General features: G+C 39.1%; 1 protein-coding gene across 1 annotated transcript; it reads left to right on the top strand.

Moving 5' to 3' along the window:
- The first annotated feature begins 1,560 nt into the window (after positions 1-1,560).
- On the top strand, positions 1,561-21,406 carry LOC150090651 (solute carrier family 52, riboflavin transporter, member 3-B-like). Its single transcript, XM_090383196.1, has 6 exons — positions 1,561-1,791; positions 5,712-6,185; positions 11,470-11,673; positions 15,474-15,704; positions 19,576-19,701; positions 21,239-21,406. The coding sequence occupies exons 1-6, from the start codon at positions 1,561-1,563 to the stop codon at positions 21,404-21,406; spliced, it is 1,434 nt and encodes a 477-aa protein (XP_090239322.1).
- Positions 21,407-24,436: the final 3,030 nt, after the last annotated feature.

Below are 24,436 nucleotides of genomic sequence, written 5' to 3' on the forward strand. Positions count from 1 at the left end.
CTTAGTTAAAACAATGCAGTGTACTTGTACTACAGTCAACTTGACGCCCTCATTGCTATCTGTTCTCGTATATCGTGCGGAAAAAGCTTGGGTTCGATACCTGTCGAAACGAGGATACCTTTATGGACTCTTTCACATCGCGTTTCAATTAGCCGGGTGAGTTGCTGTGTTTAGCTTATGTCAGGTCAGTTTTCTTTTACTGGATGAAAAACAAGAGTGCTAGTCGTGTCAGCTCGATCACACACAATTCATATCTGCTCTGATACCCCAAATAAATACTTGTTATCCACATTGTATATCCGCTTAAGGTTAGCCATGAAAAATGTTCAAATTAAAACCCGTTCGATCTGTAATACTGCTCTGTGGGATACGTCAAATGGATGCGTGTATCTTAAATCAGCACGTCGACATGCGAGAAAATTTATTTTGTGTGACACTTGTTAGGAAATCTTAACTAGTTTATATTATTTTATTGGCAAACTGTGAGTACAGTTCAATTATTCAAATATTATTAGTTGCAGTGTTTGTTGGTTGGTGTGGGTATTAAACTCCAAAACTACTATGGCAATGAGGTGTCTGTGGTATCGTCTATTCTTCGGTCGCTTTGCCTATCTTCTGGATGAAAAACCACAGTTTCAGGAAAGTAAAACTATGCAATTCTCGCCGGAGGTCGACTAATTCTAGCACGTTTTGAAAAAAAGTTGATGTTTCGCTTGTCAAAATGGGAATCAACGTTTTGCAGGTAGCATAGTGACTATAATAACCTCCCCTTTTTCGCTCCACACCGGGTGAAAAAGGAAAGCGTTCGAATCCTGTTCGCGAGGAATTTTTATAGGCTGTTTTTCATTCCGTGGCTGAGTTAGTCGGTTTCTAGTGGTTAGTAAGGTTCCTTCCCTTCGGAAACTCGGGTTTTTCATCCAGAAAAACAGGCAGACCGACCAGAGAACACACGAAATTTACAGACTTACTGCACATTGGGTAGCTAAGGAAATTGCCGGGTGGCCCTATTATGAAAACTTTTGGACATAATAGGGGATTAACCTATTAAGTCGTTAAGTACCTTTGCTCCTTTCATTTACAAGTTTTCCTCAACCAGACTTCCTGGTTAGCGAAATCCTTCAAAATCCTCAGGACAGTGTGCTTGGGAAAGCAAGATTTTACCCGCTCTAGTAATATTACCCAAGAAAACGAGATGATATTACGAGAGCTTAGTTCGTAGAATAAAAACTGGATAATTTTAAAATTTCTGAAATAATCTCATAAACCGAATAAATTTAACCGTCGGCTATCATGAACAGTTAATCAGCACACGTACAGATATGATATCTTATCTTTTCTGTGGTAAGCGAGACCTGCAGTTATCATACAATAGAACCGGTTTTAACAACCAAAATCATTATAAGTATTTTTACGTTTTGTTTTCTGACATTACAGTTTGTTCATTTGTTTTATGTTTTCTATTTGTAGGTTATTTTACTTTGGAACTGTCCTTGCATTTAGTTAAAAACGCCTGTTAATTACCACCTCTGAAGATATTTTTATCTATCCTATAACCTACCAATGGAAACCCCACAACAAAAGGAATCCGAAAACGTCTCCAAGAGAAAGATTCTTGTGGATATTTTAGTGATCTTCTTGGGAATCAGTTCGTGGATTGAATTGAACGGTCTGTGGGTGGAATTACCAGTATTAGTACAAAAACTACCAGAAAAATGGGATTTGGCCTCTTACATTGTAATCATCAGCCAAGTAGCAAATCTTGGCCCATTAATATATAGTGGTGCAAGACGTGTTTGGTCTCAAAAGGTAAGTGACACTTTATGTTCTGCAACCTCAGAAGAAGTAAACAATTTAGTTAATGTATCAATTATTGGTGTTTTAACATTATTTGGCAGGGTTTTGCATAGGGAATATTTTCTTAGGCTCAAAAATTTTTAACATGAATTTTTCTTATATCATGCAGGTTACAAAAATTTAAATTTTTATCTGTAATTTTATTTGCAGTTTTAATAGTTTTTGCTTTCTCTCCTGATTACTTAGTGGCGTACCTATGGAAAAAGGGGAACTCTTTTTAAAATAAATTCCATGTTGGTTCTAGCAATTAAGAATTCATCATATTTTAAACGTGCTCTTAAGTTGCAAGTTAGGACTTACACTCTTGGAGAACAGCAACCCCCAAAAGGGGCGAATTTAATGGTGGAGTTGAATTTAAAACAGTACCGGAAGAAAGGGATCTGGGAGTTATAATACAAGGCAGATATGAAGTTCTCTGAGGCGTCCAGGAAAGCTCATGGTGACCTGTCGATGATTTATCGAACAATATCCTGTAGAGATGGACAGGTCTTAGTTCCACTGTATATGCAATTGTAAGACAATACTGGGAATACTGCGTCCAAGAATGGAGACGTCACTTAAAAAAAAAAAAAAAAAAAGACGCTTTCTTGAAAGGGTCTAAAGACGGGCAACTCGCACAGTGGGATCAGCAAAAAGGAAGACCGTACAAGGAAAGACTTCAATTATGTGGGCTACAGAGCTTGGCAATGGCACCTCAGAGGTGACCTGACTGAGGTTTATGAGGCCCTGAGAGGGGTTATTAAAATGAATGAAGGAAAATTTTTCAGTGTTATATAGAATTCCAGAACTAGGACCATAAATTCAAATTACTGGGTAAGAGATTTAGACTAGATCGCAGGAAGTTTTCTTTTCGCCACCGAGTCGTTGATTGCTGGAACGAGTTGCATCCGCAGGTAGTTGAAGCTGACAGTTTGAAGAAATACAAACATCAACTGGATCGTTACCTATATGAGGATTATTATTGTCGTAGAGGGTTTTTAGGAGCATCAGCGACTAAGGCCATATTGCTCCGTATGTAAATTGCATGTGTTCTGAGGTTGATTTTCTGTTTGCTGGACGAAAAACCGGAGTTTAAGGGAGAAAAAACCATGCTACCCTTGGGTGAGACCGACTAACTCAGCCACGTTGTTAAAAAGGCCCATAAAAATTTTTCACGTCATCGACAGGGCTTTTTCACCCGGTGTGGGGATGGACGGTGATGCTATATGAGGAGGGAAGTGCGTAATTTGTATTTTCTAATATACTTTTGTTTTTTTGGCCGGTGCAGGAAAAGCTTGTTGTTTCCTTACACTATATAGCTAATACTAATACAAATAGTAAGTTTTTACATTTGGCTTATATTTTAATTTGTAACGATAGTACTATAGCATTATATTATGCGAGGTTAACACATCTTGGATTCAAACATAGTCTCAAACTTCCTCTTGAAAGAGGAGTCCACTTGATCAAGCAAATTCTTGAATCAAGGTTTTATGAAGTCCCTTCCCTCAGCCGGTCGAAATAATTAACCAAAACACAATCCTCGACTTTTACCTTTAAGAAAAAGGAGGAGGAGATGGCAAGTTTGCAATGACTTCGAGGAGACTGCGAAAAATCTTGCTTCTTTCTACAGTGTTCCTAAATTATGTATACATATTTAGATATCCATAAAAATACAAATGCAAGACATTTACACTGAGTGGAGAGAAATCATGTGATACCTACCAAGTAACGGGTAGGCCCACCTTTCGCCCGGATAAGGGCAGTCACACGACGAGGCATTGAGTCCAGTAGTTCACGAAAGCATTCCACAGGTATTTCCATCCATGCTTGCTGCACCGCTGCCATAATTCCGTCGCATTCCTGGGTGGAGGATCCAAAGGAGGATTCTTTCCACAGCGTCCCAAAGATGCTCTACAGGGTTCATGTCCAGTGAACGGGGAGGCCATTCCATGGTGGTAAAATCTGTGAATGCCCTTCGAAGTATTTCTAATCACCACGGCTCTGTGGGGAGGCGCACTGTGTTGCTGGAGAGTCCGTTGCCCTGTGGGTGCATGACGACCATGAAGGGATGCAAATGGTCTGCAAGGATGGACACGTAACCTGGACCGTTTAGAGATGCTTCTAGATGTACCAGAGGTCCCAACGTGTGCCAGTTGAACATGCCACAGACCATTACCGACCGTCCCCTAACTGAAAAGTTCCTTGTTGACATGATGGGTGTATAGCTTCGTGCGGTTTCCGCCAGATACGTACTCTCCTGTCCGCTCGAAATAACTGGAAATGGGACTCATCGGACCAGGAAACCCGTCTCTAAGGTCCAGTGCCAATGTTCTTTCGCCCAGTTAAGGCGTAGAGTCCTGTGTCATGATGTTAGCAATGGGACTCTGGTGGGTCGGCGCCTCCCATAACCCACTGCGGCTAATGATCGATTGATGGTCTTGGTGGAGCCGTTACTGGCACCTTCCTGTTGAAGTCGGCGGTGATTTGTGCCCCTATCGCTCTCCGGTTGGATGAAACAATGCGAAACAGACGTCGACAGCCACGTTCATCCACTCTTTCTCTGCCCAGGTGCAGTCCACGATGAGATACTATACCAGAAATGACGTATTCTCCATACACTTTTGATACTGTCGAACGGGGATAGTGCAATTTCTGTACCACCTCCGCGATAGTGACCCGTGCGTCTGGCACCCATTATCATCCCCCTTTCAAAGTCGAAAAACTCATGACGTTTATCCATACTGACATCGATTACCGTCTACATGAATGCAGTGATGCAGTGTACCTATATACCTGCCAAACGGTGGGTTCGGCCACTAGCGAGAAGGGTAACAGCGTCGCGTTGGCCAGGAACCAGGTATCCCAGGAACGCTGTCCTTTCAGTGTAAAGGTAATAGACAATCATTCAGAGAAATGGTGTTAGCGTTCTCTTTAGCGCTGTTAGGGTATGTGAAGATATGTGTTGGTTTTTAGTGTTGTTGGAGATGAAGTTTGTTTGGAGTTCGAACAACGTACAGTCTTAAATGCTACTAACAAATTAATAATGCAAAAGAGCTATAAAGAGACGTTGATAAAATTAATTTGGGACTGATAAGAAAAACTTATTACTGTAATTTTTTTGTTTTAAAAATTTTCAAAACATTTGGAACATTGTGGATGTCTTTCAAGTCAACTGATGATGAATCTGCTCGGAGGGTACTACAGGCTTTCGCATAATCCGCAAGGTCTAAAACAAATATTGTTTTACAAACTGCTGTTTGTAAATCAGTATTTGTTGTATTTTGTAAATATATAGAGATTCCGAAATGAAAACGGATCTATTCCAGATTTCATTTGGTCAGATGAATCTTCTTTCAAACTGAATAGTGCCAATCAGTTTGGTTGTTAAACTACTAGCGACGACAGTGGTCTTATCTTCCAGAGGAATCATTTTCTTACTTATCTCCAGAAGGATCGTGCACAACCACATTACCTCCGTAGTACGAGATATTTTCGGGATGTTATTTCATCTGTAAGATGGGGTAGGACCTAGACGAAGTACGGAATATCCACTCCGGATTCCCCTGCCCTCACACTACTGGACTTTTACATGCGGTTCCTTATAATATAAAGAACACTGTTATGGAACTGTTCAGGGGAGGCATGAAGCTAAACTGGTCTGTCTAGCACTACAGATTTGCCAAGAAGTGTGTCCATGTTATGCATCGTTGTTAATGCTGATGGTAAGTATTTGAACATTTGTAAAATTTAAGGCGAATTTTTTAAATTTCGTTAAGAATGGAATATATCGGTATGATTTCATACTACATCACTATGTTGCAGTTTAACTGATAAACGAATATTTCAACCTGTAGTCTTAAAATCCTTTTTTCTAGGTACTGGAGATACCAGTGATCCACTTGACTCTTGCTGTTGGAACCTTCGCCACCATTCTGTTGACTCTATTCTGGGACCGAACCACTTGGATTGGGGGAAGTGAACATAGCACAGCTCTATTCAGCCTCGCATTTAGCCTTTCCTTTGTGGACTGCACCACTTCAGTACTTTACCTTCCCTTCATGGCCAACTATCGGGAAAAGTACATCATCTCGTACCTGATAGGCGAAGGCATGAGTGGCTTGCTCCCAAGCATCATGGCTTTAATCCAGGGAGTGGGTGGAAACTCCGAGTGCAGAAATGTTAGCACCAATGGCCTGAACTTTACGATCCAAGAAGTTACGCCAGAACCCAGATTTCCTGTTGAAGGATTCTTCAGTTTCCTCGCAACCATGATGTTCCTTAGCTGGGTGGCTTTTGTTCTGTTGAACGTACTGCCACAGGTCCGAACAGAACTCGTAGACATACGAATGGTGAGCATATCATTTTTATTTCTTTGTTAAGCAGCAGTGTTTACCGTTGCTTTGGTGTTATTTTTTATTTCTTGTGTGGAGCTGGTCCTAAGCCAAACTATGGCAACCCCCCCCCCCGTGTGTTTGTGAAGTTACTGTACCCAACAAAGCCGATTAGTGCAGTAGTGAATATGTTTGTGCGGTATACTGTAGGGTTATATTGTTCGTGTTGAGCTATCGGCAGCTTAGCCCAACAGGGTGCAGTGTGTGCATCCTACTGGTTACCGTCCTGGCAAGGTGGAAGCAAGCCGTCTACTATCTTTACATTCGTGTATGATTCTCTTAGCTGTGTTACTTGTTTGTAACCTGTAATCGGAGCGATTGTTACGTCTTTACACTTATATGTAAGAAAGGCACAGCCACTACAGGCAAGTTTAATATGTCACGTACATTTTGTCCCAACTGTAATCTTTTCAGGCGTTGTAACACTTCTTTCTGCCAACAACTTCGTAATGTCTTCAAACTCTTTAACCAACCTGTAATTTCTGCCTCGTTGGACATTCCCTGCTGTTCTAGCGTTTTAGACACATCAGCAACTTAGGCTGCTTTGCTGGATGAAAAACCCGAGTTTCCGGAAGAAAAAACACAATACTCTTGATTGAGACCGACTAACTTAGCTATGTTGCGAAAAAGGCCCATATAAATTCCTTGAGTCATTCATGGGATTCGAACTCGAATCTTTTCCACCCGGTATGGGAAGAACGGTGATTATACCAACTGCGCTACCCACGAGGGCGTTCTCTGTTGTAAAAATCTTTTTGGAAGCCGACACGCTGCTCTCAGTAACACAACTAATTTGATAAACCTTTTTCACACAAAACACACGCTGTTCAGTAGGGAAAATTGTTCAAAACTGTCCCAGTTTTCTGCTGAAGACCAGTAATAATCTTGAAGGTTTTTCAAGTTCTGTAACACCAAATTAATGAAGTTATATTTATTCAACTTAAATAGGCTATATTTATTTAAGTTAAAAACTTAAATAAATATAACCAATCAGAACAGAACCTCTTTTTTATGATTCTGCATATTTATATGTTTAAAGATGATATACTGTGTCCTTTCTTCAAGAATGAGATGGAATTACCAGAGCTTTACTCTGGTAATTCCATCAAGTATTTCGCCGCAACAAGTATTTCCTGATGACGAGGACCGGCGATTCTTTTGTGTGATGTAGACGCCACACTTCTATCCCTGCTTACGTTGGTTTACATCTGGGTGGTCACCTCCAGTATACAAAGTGCAGTGTTGCTGATCTTGTACATGGGAAAATCTCCAAGATTACTAACAGTCCCGCCAAAGTGAAGGTGCAAACAGAGAATTGAGCTGTCGCAGAACGACAGGACTTTGCCGAAATTCGGGCCACTTAACTCACAAGTGGGACCTGACTGTCAGTTCCATCAGAGGTTTAGACTTCTAGGTAGTAGTCACGGATATTTTATCAGGTATGGAACAATGTCTGTGACAAGCTTAGCGAAACAGTGTCGCCATATATTTGTCAAACGGGTAATTGCAATCGTTTGGCTAGCCCTAGCTGGCAGAACAGTAATTACGACCACTGTTCTTCCACACCGAGTGGGGAAAAATGCTAAGTTTCGAATCTGACGGCAGAACTTTTATGAAATTTTTTACACCTCGGCTGAAAGTTACAGGATAAAGTAACACGTTTCTCTCCCGGAATTTTGGGTTTTTCATCCTTCAAAAGAACAAATCTAACCGGAGAATGTGCTCGGCTTACATTCACGATGTATTGACGCATCACAGTCTTAGTTGCCTTGCCGCTAACTATAAAACAATTCAAATCTAAGACAATCCAACACTTATTGTTCTGTAATGGATAAGGTGGGAGGTTGTACAGCTAAAAATGAGATGAAAGGTATTATAGGTGAATTTTAAATAAAATATCTCCAAATGCGCTAAGAAAAATAATAAAATTCGATTGATCATTTTTAAAAATAAATATAAATGTTTTATAACTTGAGTAAATACAAATAACAAAATACTCTCAACATTTAGAGTAAATTTTCTTACACTAAATTTAAGTATTCCCTAAAATTTGGGGAGTACCATAGTTGGTCGGGCATAGTATTCTTTTAACATTTAAGAAATTTCCTGCCATATAAATAATCCAACTAAATCAACAACTAGAATGTTACATGATAACGCCTACTATTCAAACATCATTAGTTCTCCACGTATCAGGTACAAAGTACAAATGTTTTATCGCACAAAGTACGGTCTGCTCTCTAAACACCAAATGAAAGACAACGATAGATGACAGCGTGCAGATCCGAATTAACGGCAAAAGCTGGACAAAATTAGAATGCGCATGACCACCATACTCTCATTCTTTATTAATTTTTGTACTAACGTTTTTCGACTGAAGAAAGGCAACCTATGCCTGAAATCTATCGATGTATGTTTATTTTATGTCTTCAATTTTAATAAACCGTTCTAAGTTTTAACAAGTGTAAAAATGGCTGAACAGTGTGTAAGAACTTTGAGAAAATGTACAATAAATGCTAAAAAAACATTAGAGGAAAGATCTAATAGACTAAGAGAGACTCTACGACTACGAAAATGGACAGAAAACATTGAAGAAAGAGAAGCAAGATTGGAAATGAGAAGACGCCGTAGGACTAATCAAATAGAAGTACCGGATGCGAATAATCAACAAGCTGTAATTAATGTAGAAGAGCATGACATATGAAATACTGTTACAACTGTGAGTATTGCAATGCAAGATACTGGGGACATGAGTTAAATACATCGAATAAATACACTAAATGCTGTCATGATGGTTTCACTTGGCCCACTGTCTGAAATACCTACTCTATTACGAGAGCTGCTTACAGGGGATACACGTGAACTAAATAACTACAGAGAACATATACGAGAGTACAACTCAGCAATGGCGTTGGCATCAATGGGCGCAGAGATTAAATCACCGCCCGGAAATGGACCATACTGTTTTAGAATACACGGTTAGATTTAGCATTTGGTCTCACCGCTATATCCAAACGAGGCAAATCAGCCAGGATATGGACAACTTTATATTTTCGATTCTGCAGAAGCAACAACAAAGCGGCTTGAAAAACAATCAGACCAAGGGTGTATAGCCGAAGTAATGCAACAATTGGACGAGATGCTGCGACAAGTTAACCCATTTGCTGAGTCATATAAACAAATGTATCAACTAATCCAGGCCAATCCAACAATGAATGTGCGCATGGCATTTATAGAAGATCCGGATTTAAATAAGAGACGATATAATGAACCTACATCCAAAACGGAGGTAGCTTCAATATTTGTTAGAGAAGACGGGGAACCACCTGCAAATAGAAACATACATCCCACAGGTGACTGCTATAGAATTATGTCACCGCTAAACAAGAATTGTGAAAACTGAATGATCTAAATTAAACTATTTACGCCATAATCAGAAAGATGGCGTACGTTACGCCGGGTACGTCTAGTCTAAAATAATCAGTATTAAAAAAAAAATCATCCTTAAATTCACGGGCCTATACATTATGACCAACCCCTTGTCTCCACGAGTGTACGCATCTCACAATACCCATGAGTGACGTTACCGACCGGCGAAGCATATATAGTGACGGCACGGTAGTGCATCTCAGATCGTCATTACGAAGCCCGTGCAATGGGGAAAGGAAAGGAAATGACAGAGTTTGAATGGATAATAGCTTACCGCGCTAGGAAGGCGTGGTAAGCATCTCAGCAATCGCAGGCATTGTCAGCTGTTCGAGGGCCGCTGTAGTGAAGGTGTGACCTGAACAGTCTGAAGAGGGGATATAACTACCCAACGTGCCAGGTCGGGGAGCCCACCACTGGATGACAGGCGAGGTGAACGGTAGTTCGCATGTGTTTTCTAAAAAAAACAGGAGGCTTACGATCCCTCAATAAACGGCAGAGAACAACTAGGGCGTAGAGAGAAACACGTTTCCGAGCATATCATCATACAGCAGACGCTCTTGCGGATAGAAATACGGAATAAGCAACCTATTCATGTGTCCATATTGGCTGACCACCATCGATACCTCTACTTGTATTGGGCACGGAACACTGTTCCTGGACATTGGACGACTGGAAAAGAGTTGCCTGGTCTGACAAATCAAGATTCCAGCTCCATCATGCTGATGGACGGGTGCGTATTGGATGACGAGCAGACGAACAGCTGCGATAACACTGTATGGATGAACGAAATCAGACCATCGGTGGGGTATCATGGTTTAGAGGATGTTTTCATGGACATCATCGGATCCCCTCAACCCTTGAGCACACTCTCACCTCCAGATCCTATCTCGGCATTGTTTCGGACCACGTTCTGCCTATATAGTGATCCTGTATCCAGATGGTACTGAACTCTTTCAAAAATAGTTCAGTGACAATGGCCCGGTTTCACAAGGCTCTCATTGACCAGGAAAAAAATGTCCAAATTCCAAAGCATTTCGGGTACTCCCCTGGCCTCCAAATTCTTTATAATGATTATCCTATTTCACAGAATTGATTAAAAATTCTCTCTCTATGTGTGTGCATGTTTTATTACATGGTTCTCTAACAAAAATAACAGCAACATGTAAGAGTCGACTACTATTTGGAATGAAATAAACCGGAAGTTATGTAGAACTATTTAGTGCTGCCATCTACTGTATGAAAGCTGTACTTTTAGGCAAAGTGTTCTTTCTGTAGTATATTGAAATAGCACTTCCTTCATATTGCATCAAGGAAGGAAATGTTCCCCTTTAATAGACATGAGTGATTGGTACACAGTGTTCTGAAATTCAGTAAAGTGTTAGCTTTTAAAAACTAATCAGATTCATGTAGCTATCGCACTGAACTGATTTAAGAAAAAAAAAAAAAAAAACTGATTATCTTGATGGTAGCTTGGTGTTGATAACTATGGCAGATATCATTCTGCATGAGAAATTCGGTTTTTTTTTGTTTTTTTTTAACATGACTGAATCACCAATGATAAAATGATAAAGTTGTAAATTGCATCGCTGCAATATCATAATAATTACTGTTCTGGTCTTTCAAATTGATCCGCCATTACGCCATCTGGTGAGCGTCGAGGAAGTATTTCATAAGAGCTACAGCAAACCAGGAAAAGCTAAAATTTATTTATTTTATTATTATTTTTTGCACTATCTTTAGGGATCAGTTCTCTTTGTTAAACAACGATCATAAATTACAAATGAAACAGTTATAATTTTTTTTTCTTTTCCAGACTCCTACAGAAAATACTCACTTACATGAAAAAAGTCGACGTGCTGATCCAACAACACCCCCACCTGACATGCAGCCAGGAGGATTCAGGTATAGCTATTCTCTTAGTCCGGAGAGAGTCAAATTTACTGTACCTATTTTTATTCTCCTGACAGTTCAAGGTTTTGCATGTGCTCTCAGCAATGGTGTGTTGCCTTCTATACAGGTGAGTCGATGGGCTTTGTTGAATACAGACCAGTCCCCTCCCCCTTTTTAATGTATATTTTAATTCGGGAGGGGAGGAGGAAAAATATTAGCTAGAGGAGGTGGAGGATAATAAACTGCGTTACCAAAAGTATCCGAACTTACCTGGAATCTGGAAAAAATTAACATTACCTGTGTGTTTGGAACATGTATAAAAGCAACTGCGTTCTTACAAAATGTCACAATTGATCTGCCCAAGTATACTATGTTTGTCAATTGCATGTGTTCTCTGATCCATTTGTTTCTTTTGCTGGACTAAAAACCCAAGTTTCCAGGGAGTGGGGAGTTAAAACCTTGCTATTTACGCCTGAAACCGATTAACTCAGCCAAGGAGTGCCGTTGTTGGACGAAAAACCAGAGTTTCCGGGAGAAAAAACCATGCTAACCTCGCCGGAGACCGACTAACTCAGCCACGTTTTGAAAAAGGCCTATAAAACTTCCTCTCATCATCGATGGGACTCGAACTCGGGTCTTTTCCACTTGGTGTGAGCAGGACAGCGATCCTACCAACTGTGCTACCCACGAGGGACCCACGGAGTGCATACATGCTACAAGCGAATCAGTGAAATACAGCACACACTGTTTTCTTTATTTGTTTATTAATTGTACTAGGCAGTCACAGCCAGTTTTCCCAGCAATTCCATCACCTATACAACATATACAACCACTGAACAAGTTGATGTGCAATTATCTTGGAGTCACTCGTTGAGCGTCGGTTCGTTCTCCATATCACAATGCAATACCATGAAGGTATCTGAAAAAAGTCCCAACATAAGCTTGTGATGACCTCCAAAGATCCGGATGATGCTTCTAGGTCTACCACGAAGAGTCGAAATCAGTAATAGAAGTCCAATCCAGGAAGTAAAAGTCTAAACGAGGAGCTGTGGTCACAATGAAGACGTCAACTTTGTTCTGTTAACAGTAGAGAGTAACACTTAGAGCAATCTCCATGCACAGTCCCTGTAAATACAATAACACCACAGCAGCACAGGTCATCCATCCAGGAACCAACTACAATGCAATCCAGCAGGCTGGTGGTGGTGGATCCCTCCACTGGAGACCCAAAAGTGTCTGAATTGCTTGATACGCCAATGATATGCCATTTCTGATGGTGATATCATTTTATCACAGGTCTCCTGCTGAAAGACTATGCTCCATGCAGGCGCCTTGAGTCTGATGTTGGTAGTATAATATCATAATTCTTTACAATTCAAGCATTACACTCCACGAATACTGATAAACACCATAAGCCTATAACTTCAGCTGTATAAATAGCACAATCAGCCCATTTAGATCAATCAGAACAATATATGGCACAGTAAGCAATTGAAGTTATACTACCATTGAAATTATACTTATGTAGACCTAACCCAATGATCCAGGTATGATAATTTTTTATTTCCAGCAGAATCATTCACCTAATTAGTTTCATGAGTCAATGGAAGAGACATCTGGAGGATGTCTCTTAAGGTTTTTAGAAGTTGTAGTGTTCACAAGGTAGACTCACTGATAACTAGAACGGCGCCACTCATCCTGCCTCCATCCTGTCTATAATAATTATTATTATAGTCGGATTATAATATAATCCGATTATAATATAGAACAGATTATGTTATAATCCGTTCTAATGTAGCACGTAATGTCCTTTTTAATCGTCATTCAGTATCTGGCACGTGCTCCTCCAACTGCAACAAGATCCCTTTCTTCTGAATAATTGGACTGCAAAGTTCCGAAGTGCATAAAAATCTTCTTTTATATTAACAGTTGTTCACATCTGAGACTAAGGAATTAGGAGCTTCTTCGATTAATTTTTCCTTCATGTCACAATACTCAACACATTCATAGAAAAAGTGGTTCCAACATTTCGGAAGTCCACAATTATATAGAGTACGCTCAGTGATTCCCAATTCCCTCAGTTTTGCAAAAAAAAAACACGAAACGAACCATGTCCGGTCAAAAGATAAGTTGTATGGAAATTAGGATTACACCAAATTGCCAACTGTTTATCATTAGCAATTACCAACGGAAATTTTTTTTTTTTTTTTTTTTTTTTGTTACGGCTCCTTTCACACAATTTCTCCAACGTTCTTGCCACCACCGTTTTACGAATTCTGTCCATTAACTTCCTTTCCTCTTTGTAACTCGCATCACAATCTATTTCAAATGATAAACAGTTATATGGAAGCCCCTTTCTTAGATTTGACAGAAACTCATTGACAGAAACACCAGGTGTAAATCCAATGATAGCCCTGTTAAAACCTATGGTACATCAGTAGAAGCAGTTCGACAGGCCATAAGCATCTTCAGCAGGATAGAGCTCTAAATTGAAAAGATCTTAAGCACATTGGATTTTTCGGCATGCAGCTTGCCCCAGCAGTTGCAGCATACACTGAGTTGTCGCAATATTAGGTACATTTACCCTTTTCATAAAACGGAGCGTTCCTTCTTATCATGCGATATAAAGCCAGTGGGCAGATATGTAGGGATGCTGCGTGTGTGCAATTCAAATCGAGATTATTGTTCTGTTCAGGTTAGGCGAAAAATAAGTGACTCTGAATGTGGCATAATAATCAGCGCCAAACAAGCCGGTATGGCTACCTCAGAAACTGCAACCCTGTTGGGGATTTCGTGTGCGACTGCGTCTGCGATGTATCGAGGGGTACAATAACCAAATTAAAGGCAAGTTTACAAGGTACATCAACGCTAGAGAATTGGAAAAATGTTTTCTGGTCTGACGATGCTCGATTCTTGTTGTTTCATGCCATTGGGGACCAGAATATGATGAAAACAGCTTGAGTCCATGGATCCATCCTGCCAGCTACCAACAATGCAGGTTGGTGCTGGCGATATAATGGTGTGGGGAGTGTTTTCGTAGTTCCAGAAACCTGTGGCATCCAAATGTTGGATGCCACAGGTTATAAATAAATAAACCTTCTGTTTATACTCCTGGACGACCCCACGGTCAGAGGTGTTCAAAAGATAGAATACAAGAAACAACACTGTATTTAGTAGTCACGGGCTTGAACCCCGGTCACTTCAAAGCACATGTACTTATGCACCCTGACACTGACCACTCGGCTACTGCGGCCCTTCTGGAAATTGTAGCCGATCAGGCGTGTTTCTCCATGTGTGTAGCGTATATTCATCAACAAATATTATTTCAACAGGATAATGCGCATGTTACAAGACCAGAATTGTGCAGAACTGTTACCAGGAACATGAGAGAGAGAATTCAGCTTACTGTGGCAGCCTCTCCAGTCATCACATGGAGATCCAGAGCAACTGTGGAATGTGGTAGAACGAACTCTTCGGAGTAGACATTCGCAATCATCCAATTTACAATCATTGTAGGAAGGAATCGAATCAAACGACCTGCATCCTTGTGGCACGCTTTTGACACTTCGTTTAGTCCATGCCAGGCTGTTTTTGATAAAGGGGAAACCTACTGGCTTTTAGGCAGCTATACCTAACCATACTAAAATGGATAACATTTACCATCTGATTTACTGATTTACTGATTTCCAATATCTGTTTCCAATAGACACGGGTTTGTCACGTACAGAAACCACATTTGGTTACTGTACATTATGTAATTATGTCCCAACGATAAAATTTACAGAAAAAAAACTAAGAATTCAGTACATGTGTTAACAACTAGTTAACCTTTTCTAAATCATGGTCCTAGATTTGTTTTTCAAAATCTTAGACAAAATGTTAATTTCTAATTTTTAAATCAGAGTGTATTTCTTCTTTCTTTTTTAGACGTATTCAACTCTGCCGTATGGAAATACAGCATATCATCTGGCTACTGCTTTATCTACTGTAGCTAACCCTGTAGCATGTTTTATTGCCATGTTTGTATCTGCGAAAAGATTGTCCACTATTCTGGGATTTACTTTTGGTGGAACTGCATGGGCAGCTTATATTTTGACGACTGCTATAATGAGCCCAAATCCACCTCTTCGTGACGATACGTGGGGTGCTCTTCTTGTGGTAAGTATATATTGATAGCTATCTAATAATTCGGATATTGATAGAAGAATAACAGAGTGTGGCTGGAATCGGTTCACGCACCCTTATCAATAAATAGATATTTATTCTTCTTTATAAATCTAAGAAATATCAATTTAGGTGTGTGTCAAGCGCCAAATACACTCACACCTCATAAAAAAAAAAAGAAATGTCATGTTAGGGTTACTCGAGAAACCCTCGTCCACCCATGTGCATTATGTCCATAAATTGCGTGCATTCTTTAGTCAGTTTGCCTGCTTTGTTGGATGAAAAACTCGAATTTCCGAAAACATCTCGCTTGAGATTGACTAACTCAGCCACAGTGTCAAAATGTCCATAAAACGTTCCTCGTGTCAATGAAGGGATTCGAAACCGGGCCTTTTCCATTTAGCGTGAGGAGGATGGTGCCACCCGCGAGGATACAGACTCCTCATAACCTTTATTGCCGTGGCGCTTAACACACACATAAACGATACTACAAGTAACCTTACAATTCTCGCTTGAGACCGACTGACTCGGAAAACGTGAAAAAAAAAAGCGCATCAAAATTAAAAATACGAAAAATACACCCTAACAAGAAGGTTTGCTAAGGTCTATCTAAGAAACACCAACACTGGTGGATTGGAAAAATGTTGCCTGGTCTGACGAATTCCAGTTCCTGCTCATTCATGCTAATGGCGGATTCAAGGACAAGGAAAACAACCATGGACTTATCCTACCAGGTATCAATAATGCAGGCTGGTGGTCCTAATAAAAATCAAAAATTTCTATATACAAGTTCTGTTTGACTAAAGGATTTTCGATGTTGACAGCTACTATCATTGCCGGTAGAGGGCAGGAGTAGACATACTGTTCTGCATAACTTATACGTCAACATTTTCGGAATGAGGAGGGGAATGCCAGAGGTGAAGTAAACTCTGGTAGTGAGCTAGATGATTTTGTAATAACTGAGAGGAAAGCGGAGGAGAAATTGTTGAGGATAAACATAAAAAAGGCACCCGGGGTGGATGGGATCTATCCAGTTATATTGAAGGAGGTAGCAAAGGAAGTAAGCAAACCCTTAGCCATAATTATGAGAGCTTCTTTGGACTCAAGGAAGGTACCCATAGACTGGAGATGAGCAAATGTGACCCCGATTCACAAAGGAGGATCAAAGGCTGACACAAGTAATTATCGACCTGTGAATTTAACTTCTGTTCCAGGAAAATTAATGGAGGCACTGGTTAAAGAAGCAATGCAGGATCATCTAGACAACACTTCAGTTATAGCTCGGACACAGCATGGTTTTGTTAAGGGAAAGTCTTGCCTGACCAATTTGATTGGATACTATGATGCGGTCACAAAGGAACTGGATGCAGGGAATAATTTTGATCTCATACATTTGGATTTTAGAAAGGCTTTTGATACTGTTGCACATGGAAGACTGCTGCACAAATTGGAGCAGTGTGGCATTAGAGGCAAATTGCTGCTATGGATAAAGGGATAGTTGAGTGGAAGAAGACAGAGAGTGGTTATCAATGGACACTGCTCATCGTGGACTAATGTTATTAGTGGAGTCCCTCAGAGTTCAGTGTTGGGTCCATTGTTGTTTTCGTATTTATAAATGATATTGATGATGGTATATCAAGCTTAATGTCCAAGTTTGCAGACGATACAAAGGTTGGCAGGGTTGTTAAGGACACTACTGACAGTATGCTGCTGCAACAGGATCCGGAAAGATTGAGCAGATGGGCTGAGAGGAGGAAAATGTAGTTTAACTTTGACAAATGTAAATTACTACATATGGGAAACAGTAATCCCAGAGCGACGTATTAACTCTGTGGTACTACACTGACAGTAGCAGAGAATGAAAAGGACCTGGGAGTAATTGTGCAGGCAGATATGAAATTTTCTGAGCAGTGCAGACGCCCTGCAAGAGTAGCTCATGGTGTCTTGTCAATGATATACAGGAATTTTTCGAGCAGGGATAAGGATGTGATTATTCCATTGTATAAGGCAATGGTCAGGCCACACCTTGAGTACTGTATACAGGTCTGGAGGCCTCATTTCAAGAAGGATGTAGAGTTGCTGGAACGAGTACAGAGAAGGGCAACAAGATTAGTGAATGAAACAAAGGGTTGCCCTTACAAAGAAAGGCTTAAGTTTTGCAAATTACAGTGTCTGGAGACTAGGCACCGGCGAGGTGATCTGATAGAGGTGTATAAAGCCTTGAATGGTTTGGGCATGCTCAATGCTGATTGGATTCTTCCTCTTTCTCAGAATAATCACCTGAGAGGGCATAAATTCAAATTGAGAAAAGACAGATGTAGGATAGACGTGAAGAAATTTGCCTTTAGCCAGCAGCCAGATTGGTGGAACAGACTTCCATCCCTTGTTGTGGAAGTTGATAGCCGAAATAAATTTAAGGCTCAGCTGGACAGGTATTTCGAACGAAAGGAGGGGTGAAATGGGAGTGCTTTTTTTTTTTTTTTTTTTTTTTGCTGGTTGATGCTGCATAAGCTTGCTTTCTTGCATCATATACCTCTACTAATGCTAACTGAATGCATTTATATTTGAATTTTTGCAAATCTAGATGTCATCAGAAAATAGCAAGAACAATAACTGTGTAATAAAAGTATTTATTATTATTGTTGTTGATTATGATAATAAATAACTGATATGACAATTAAGTTTTTTTTTTTTTAGCTCTTGCATTGTAATATACACATTTTTAGAAATATCTAATCACCACCTGCCGGGATTTCATTAAACTTTTGTATATAAAATACAAAATAAATAACTCTTAAAACACACTAAAATAGCCCTGTAAAAGAAAGCCTATCAAGTATTTTATTTATACCTCTTGAAAGAGCATGAGAAAAATTGATATACGGAATACGTTTCTCCAACTTTACACAAACTGCACCGCCAAAAGTTTATTCCGCCATTTATTTAAAAAAGATGAGATACGTTCATAACAGCTTGTTTCAGTATTACTGGTCTCTCATCAGATAGCAGGTGGCCTCTAGCGACAATACTAGGATAACATTTTTTAAAAATAAGTCTAAACGTTTTGTAAAGAGCAGTGTGTGATGTTCTAACTTTATAGTCACCGCTGTGATGTGATGTATGAAGTTAGAACATCAAAACCTAAACCTGTAGGCTATTTTTTAAAGCCTAATTCTATAAAGGATGTGAAATTTGGAAGTTGTAAGCGTTTTATAAGAATTTTATATCGCGAAATTTTATTTATGGAACAAGTGCCTCCAATTTTACAAATGCGTTTTTACTTCTTGCATTTGGTTTCAAACTGGAAAATGAAACTTCCTTAGTTTTGAATGTGGACTGTACAATCTAAAATACTTTATATTTAACCAAAAGTACTGGGACACTAAGGAATACGCATATTTTATGGAAACAGTTACAAAAGGTACAGCAGTGTTAAGTATTGCTGAGATCACTGTATAATTTATTAAATTCTAGTTGTTATTGTAGTAGGGTTTTAGGAGCATTAGCAACTAAGGCCATATTTCCCCGTGTAAATTGCGTGTGTTCTGAGGTCGATTTTCTTTTTGCCGGACGAAAAACCAGAGTTTTGGGGAGAAAAAGCCATGCTCCCTCACCTGAGACCGACTAACTCAGCCACGTTGTGAAAAAGGCCCATAAAAATTCCTTACGTCATCGACGGGACTCGAACTCACGTCTTTTCCACCCGGTGTGGCGAGGACGGCGATTCTACCAACTGTGCGACCCACGAGGGCTAAATTCTTGCTGTAAATCACTGTTTTTCTCTTAGTGTCCCAGAACCTTTGGTAATATTGCAGTAATTCTGCACAGCCAAAATACTTATGACTCATTTTTGAATTTCTTACAGGTAGTGGCTTGGGTGTCTTTTGTCGGACTAATGACCTATGCTAAGGCTTCACTTGCGACAATACTTCGTACAGAAGGAGGACACAGAGCTCTTTTTTGGTGTGGTGTGGTCACTCAAATCGGATCGGCAAGTGGAGCAGTGACTATGTTTTTTTTGGTGAATAAAGCTAATATATTCAAGAGTTACAGTCCATGCTTCAGCTAGGAGTAAAAATATAGTTTTATACAGAATTTTGATTCTGTGGAAGTGTAGCCACATCAAATGAGCCTACAGTCTCGGACATAATAAGAACCCTGTATAATTTGAATGTGCAGCTTTGCCCAGAAGGAAAAAGACATGGATCAAGAAACGTTTAAAAAAACGTTCAGAAATCGGTCAATAGAATAAGTCTGGGATAAGTATGTAAATACGGTTTTGTACTTTTTTTTTTTCTTTAATATGAAAACAAGCAAGAATAATGAAAATGCAGTATTTAATTCGCGTTTCTTTGAAATAAAACATGTTACATTTTAATTCAAATGGAATTATTTCAGATTCATATCAGCTTACCTGATATCAGTAAACAGATGTTAGGGCCATTTGTATAATGTGACTTTTATGACGGGGGGTGTCTGAAATTTAAAACTTTTAACACATTATTAAAAATTTCGCATATCAGCTGCTAAAGCTAACTGATAATTAATATTTAATTGATCTAATTAGAAATAATATGTAATTCTAATTAATGTAATTTCATCCTGCTTTGTACAGATGTCGTGGAATGGGGTCCTAAAACCCCACGACATCTTAACACTTCGGTACTTAGGTACCCAAGTGTTTCCATTATTCTGTTTACTACCTAAAGAATCTAACAAAAGATTTGGTTGGGTACCCTATTGGGTCATGCCTTCTTTTCTTTTTTTTTTCAGACAGAAAAAAATAGGGGTTCTGCATCACAGAAATGGTTATTTCGTTCGTTTTTTGAACAGTTCATTAAGTAGCAGTTTATAACATCAAGACTTTATGGATGCTTACGTCACTCTTACATATCAAAAAGATTATAGGTAATTAAATTATTTATAACGAATTATAATTAGTAATTAATAACTTAAGCGTTTCACAAAGATAATAAATTATCGTCTTGAATTCACTGAAAAAATTAGTGATACCATTGTTATAAATAAAATAAACCACTGCATTGGCACATGGTGGCAGTTTGTATCGATACATGGACAGCATCTCATACGTATCCAGCTGTAAACAAGCTTTGCATGTAGTGAACATTTTTTGTTTTTGTTTTCAACTACACGATCCTTGATGTGTTGTCTCAGTTATGGTACGTTTCCATCCAGATACATGCATCAGCACAAGTCGCACAACCTGTATAGGTGCATAAGGTATGAACCTATTTACATGAATAATAAAAGTTCCGATACAAATATATCAATCTCTGGCTAAAACAAAAATTCACATGTTAAGCTGGCAAATGTAATCGGACGACAAAAGTTTCATGTTTTTCATTGCATCTACATTACTTCTGTGAAATCGCATCAAAGAAAATGTAGAATTTAATTATATACAGAATGTTATTAATGTTACTGTTTCGCAAGAAGTTCTCCAAGGCTTACCCTTTGTTCCGCTTTTCTTTATTGTTTACATTAATGATCTATCAACTTTATTTCAGTCTGTTAATGTTGAGTGGAAACTCTATGCAGGTGATATTAAACCTTACAACGTTATCTATTCTTCAACTGACAGTGACGAACTTCAGTCCTTTAACTGTCCCCAGACAGTTAGACCCTCCGTCTTTACTGATTATCATATTGGAAACTCTCTTAATTGCGAGTACTGATACAGTCAAGGACTTAGGTGTCCTATTCTGATCTGACCTTCATTCCTCTTGCCATGTCGTTCATATAATATCTCAGACTTCGAAACTTCTTGGTTTAATTAAGCGTTCTTCCTCAATTTTTAAGAATGACAAAGTTATTTTCTACAAGCAGTTCTTTCTACAAAGAATGACAAAAAACTTTTCTACAAGCAGCTTTTACTTCCCAAATTTTGATTATTGTGATAATATTTGGTCTCCACAACACGAATATCTATCTTTCTCACACACTTTAGCGAATTAAAATCAAATTAATTAAATTCTTATAATTTCGGAATCGACTAGCCTTTCACCATCAAAACTAGAGCTCTTCGCCGTCGCTTCAGGGTCATTCCACTTCACTACACACGTTAACTCCATAGGTCTCTTTTTGTCTACAATATCATTAACTCCATCAATTCTTCAACTCTTCTTGAACAAATACCTTTCAGTATATTCCGCTTTAATTCTTATTATAAAACTAATTTCTCAATGTCTATCCCTCGTACTCAACACCTACTTGGTAGTCCTCTTGATAGTCGTATTCATAAAAACAAGCAAATGTATTTACAATGATAAAAAGAAGAATAAAATTTTATGAAAATATTTATATTCAAAGCGAAAATGGAACACACAGTTCAAAATCAGATAGAACGTAAATTAATACAATAGTAGTAGTAGTAGTAGTAGTAGCAAGTGTATGAGCTTATGCAGAATAAGCCAAAACAAAAAAAAAAAAAAAAATCACACCATTCCCTCCAAATGCCTGTCCAGTTCCTCCTTAAATTTATTCAACCTATCCAACTTCCACAAGGACAGATGGAAGTTTGTTCCAGCAATTAACCACCCGCTGGCTAAAGGCAAATTTCCACACATCTGTTCTACATCTGTCCTTTCTAATTTAAATTTATGCCCCCTTAGGTTCGTAATCTGAACAAGTGGAAGGATCCCATCAGAATTCAGCGTGCTCAACCCATTCAAGGCCTTATACACCTCAATCAGATCACCGCGCAGGTACCTAGTCTCCAGCCACTGCAATTTGCAGAAGTTAAGCCTCTCTTGGTAAGAGGATCCCTTCATTCCCCTCACCAATCTTGTTGCCCTTCTCTGTACACGCTCAAGCAAATCTACATCCTTTCTAAAATGAGGCCTCCAGACCTGTACGCAGTACTCAAGGCGTGGCTGACCATTGCTTTATACAGAGGGACAATCACCTCCTTTTCCCTGCTAGCAAAATTCCTATATATCATTGACAAAACCCCATGACCTGCCCTGGCAGCCTGTCTGCACTGCTCAGAAAACTTCATATCTGACTGCACAATTGCTCCCAGGTCTTTTTCATTTTCTACCACCTTAAGTGTAGTACCACATAGTTGGTACGTTCCTCTGGGGTTACTTCTACCCATATGCAGTACTTTTTATTTGTCAAGGTTAAACTTCAGTTGCCACTTCTTAGCCCATCTACCCAAATTATCTAGATCCTGTTGCAGTAGCACACTGCCATTGATGTCATTAACAACCCTGCCAACCTTTGTATCATCTGCAAACTTCGACATTAAGCCTGATATACCTTCATCAATATCATTGATAAATATACAAAACAACAGTGGACCCAACACCGAACCCTGTGGGACTCCACTAATAATATTAGTCCACGAAGAGCAGCACCCATTGATTACCACCCTCTGTCTTCTCCCACTTAACCATCCTTTTATCCATTGTAGCAAATTACCCTTAATACCATTCTGCTCCAATTTGTACAATAGTCTTCCATGCGCAACAGTGTCAAAAGCTTTCCTGAAATCCAAATATATGATATCAAAATTATTTTTCGCATCCAGTTCCTTTGTAACCACATCATAATATCCTATCAAATTTGTCAGACAAGACTTTCCCTTAACAAACCCATGCTGTGTCTGAATTATTGCTGCAGTCTTGTCTAGATGATCCTGCAATGCATCTTTAACCAGTGACTCCATTATTTTACCCGGAACAGAAGTTAAACTAACTGGTCTGTAATTACTCGTGTGACCCTTCGATCCCCCTTTGTGAATTGTGGATACATTTGCACATCTCCAGTGCGTGGGAACCTCCCCTTAGTCCAAGGATCCTCTCATAATTATGGCTAAGGATTTGCTTAATTGCTTTGCCGCCTCCTTTAATATAACTGGATAGATCCCAGCCACCCCAGGTGCTTTTCTTACGTTTAACTTCAACAATTTCTCCTCCACTTTGCTCTCAGTTATTACAAAATCATTAAGTATCCTGCTACAATTTGATAACCTTCTGCCATTTTCAAACCTTAATAATTCCTCATGTGTGAATGTAGATGCAAAATACTCATTCAGTTTGTTTGCTATCTGAGTAGGATCATCAACAGTCGAATCATCGATGTCAAGTGGACCAGATTCATCTCCTTCCTTTTAGAGTTTATGTAAGTAAAGAAATCCTTGCTGTTTTTCTTAGCATCTTTTGCCAAGGATTTCTCGTAATCTGCTTTCGCCTGCCTAACCTCCTTTGTGATCTGATTACAGACTAGCTTATATCTGCCATAGGCTTCTGAGTCAGTGGTGTTAAATAATGAACTTTAATTAATGTCTTAATTGTAATACCATTCTGGATGAAGTTCTGGATTGTATGATTAAATTCTTGTTTAGAAAAGTTCTGTACATACAAATGAAGTTAGTTAATGTATTCTGTGCGTTATATTTCAGGCGCGTTAGCAAATAGTAAAAATTCATGATTTATAACAAAAAAAAAAAAAAAAAAAAAAAGAGCAAAAAGCAAAGACTTTTACGAGCGAATCTAGAAATTTTCCGTCCTGCTCATCCGCCACATTGCTCATGCTTTCCTCCAATTAGCGTGTGGCAACAAACATAATATCCCGCTCTTCAGATAAATGTGTGGTATATGTGATATGTATGGAAGAAAATGAATAATAACTACTAGGTTTCTATTTATGGGATTTTAATGAAATTTGGAAAACTCGAAAAATCGTTGTAAAAGAGCGAAATA

Source organism: Mastigoproctus giganteus, chromosome 1, assembly GCF_048544385.1.
Source record: "Mastigoproctus giganteus isolate SK-2022 chromosome 1, ASM4854438v1, whole genome shotgun sequence".
In the NCBI taxonomy this organism is placed as follows: domain Eukaryota; kingdom Metazoa; phylum Arthropoda; class Arachnida; order Uropygi; family Thelyphonidae; genus Mastigoproctus; species Mastigoproctus giganteus.

Coding starts and splice junctions, on each gene's coding strand:
- LOC150090651 (XM_090383196.1), top strand. CDS start 1,561: ATGGAAACCCCACAACAAAAGGAATCCGAAAACGTCTCCAAGAGAAAG. Junction 11,674..15,473: donor GTGTGTTGCCTTCTATACAG/GTGAGTCGATGG, acceptor TTTCTTTTTTAG/ACGTATTCAACTCTGCCGTA. Junction 15,705..19,575: donor CGTGGGGTGCTCTTCTTGTG/GTAAGTATATAT, acceptor AATTTCTTACAG/GTAGTGGCTTGGGTGTCTTT.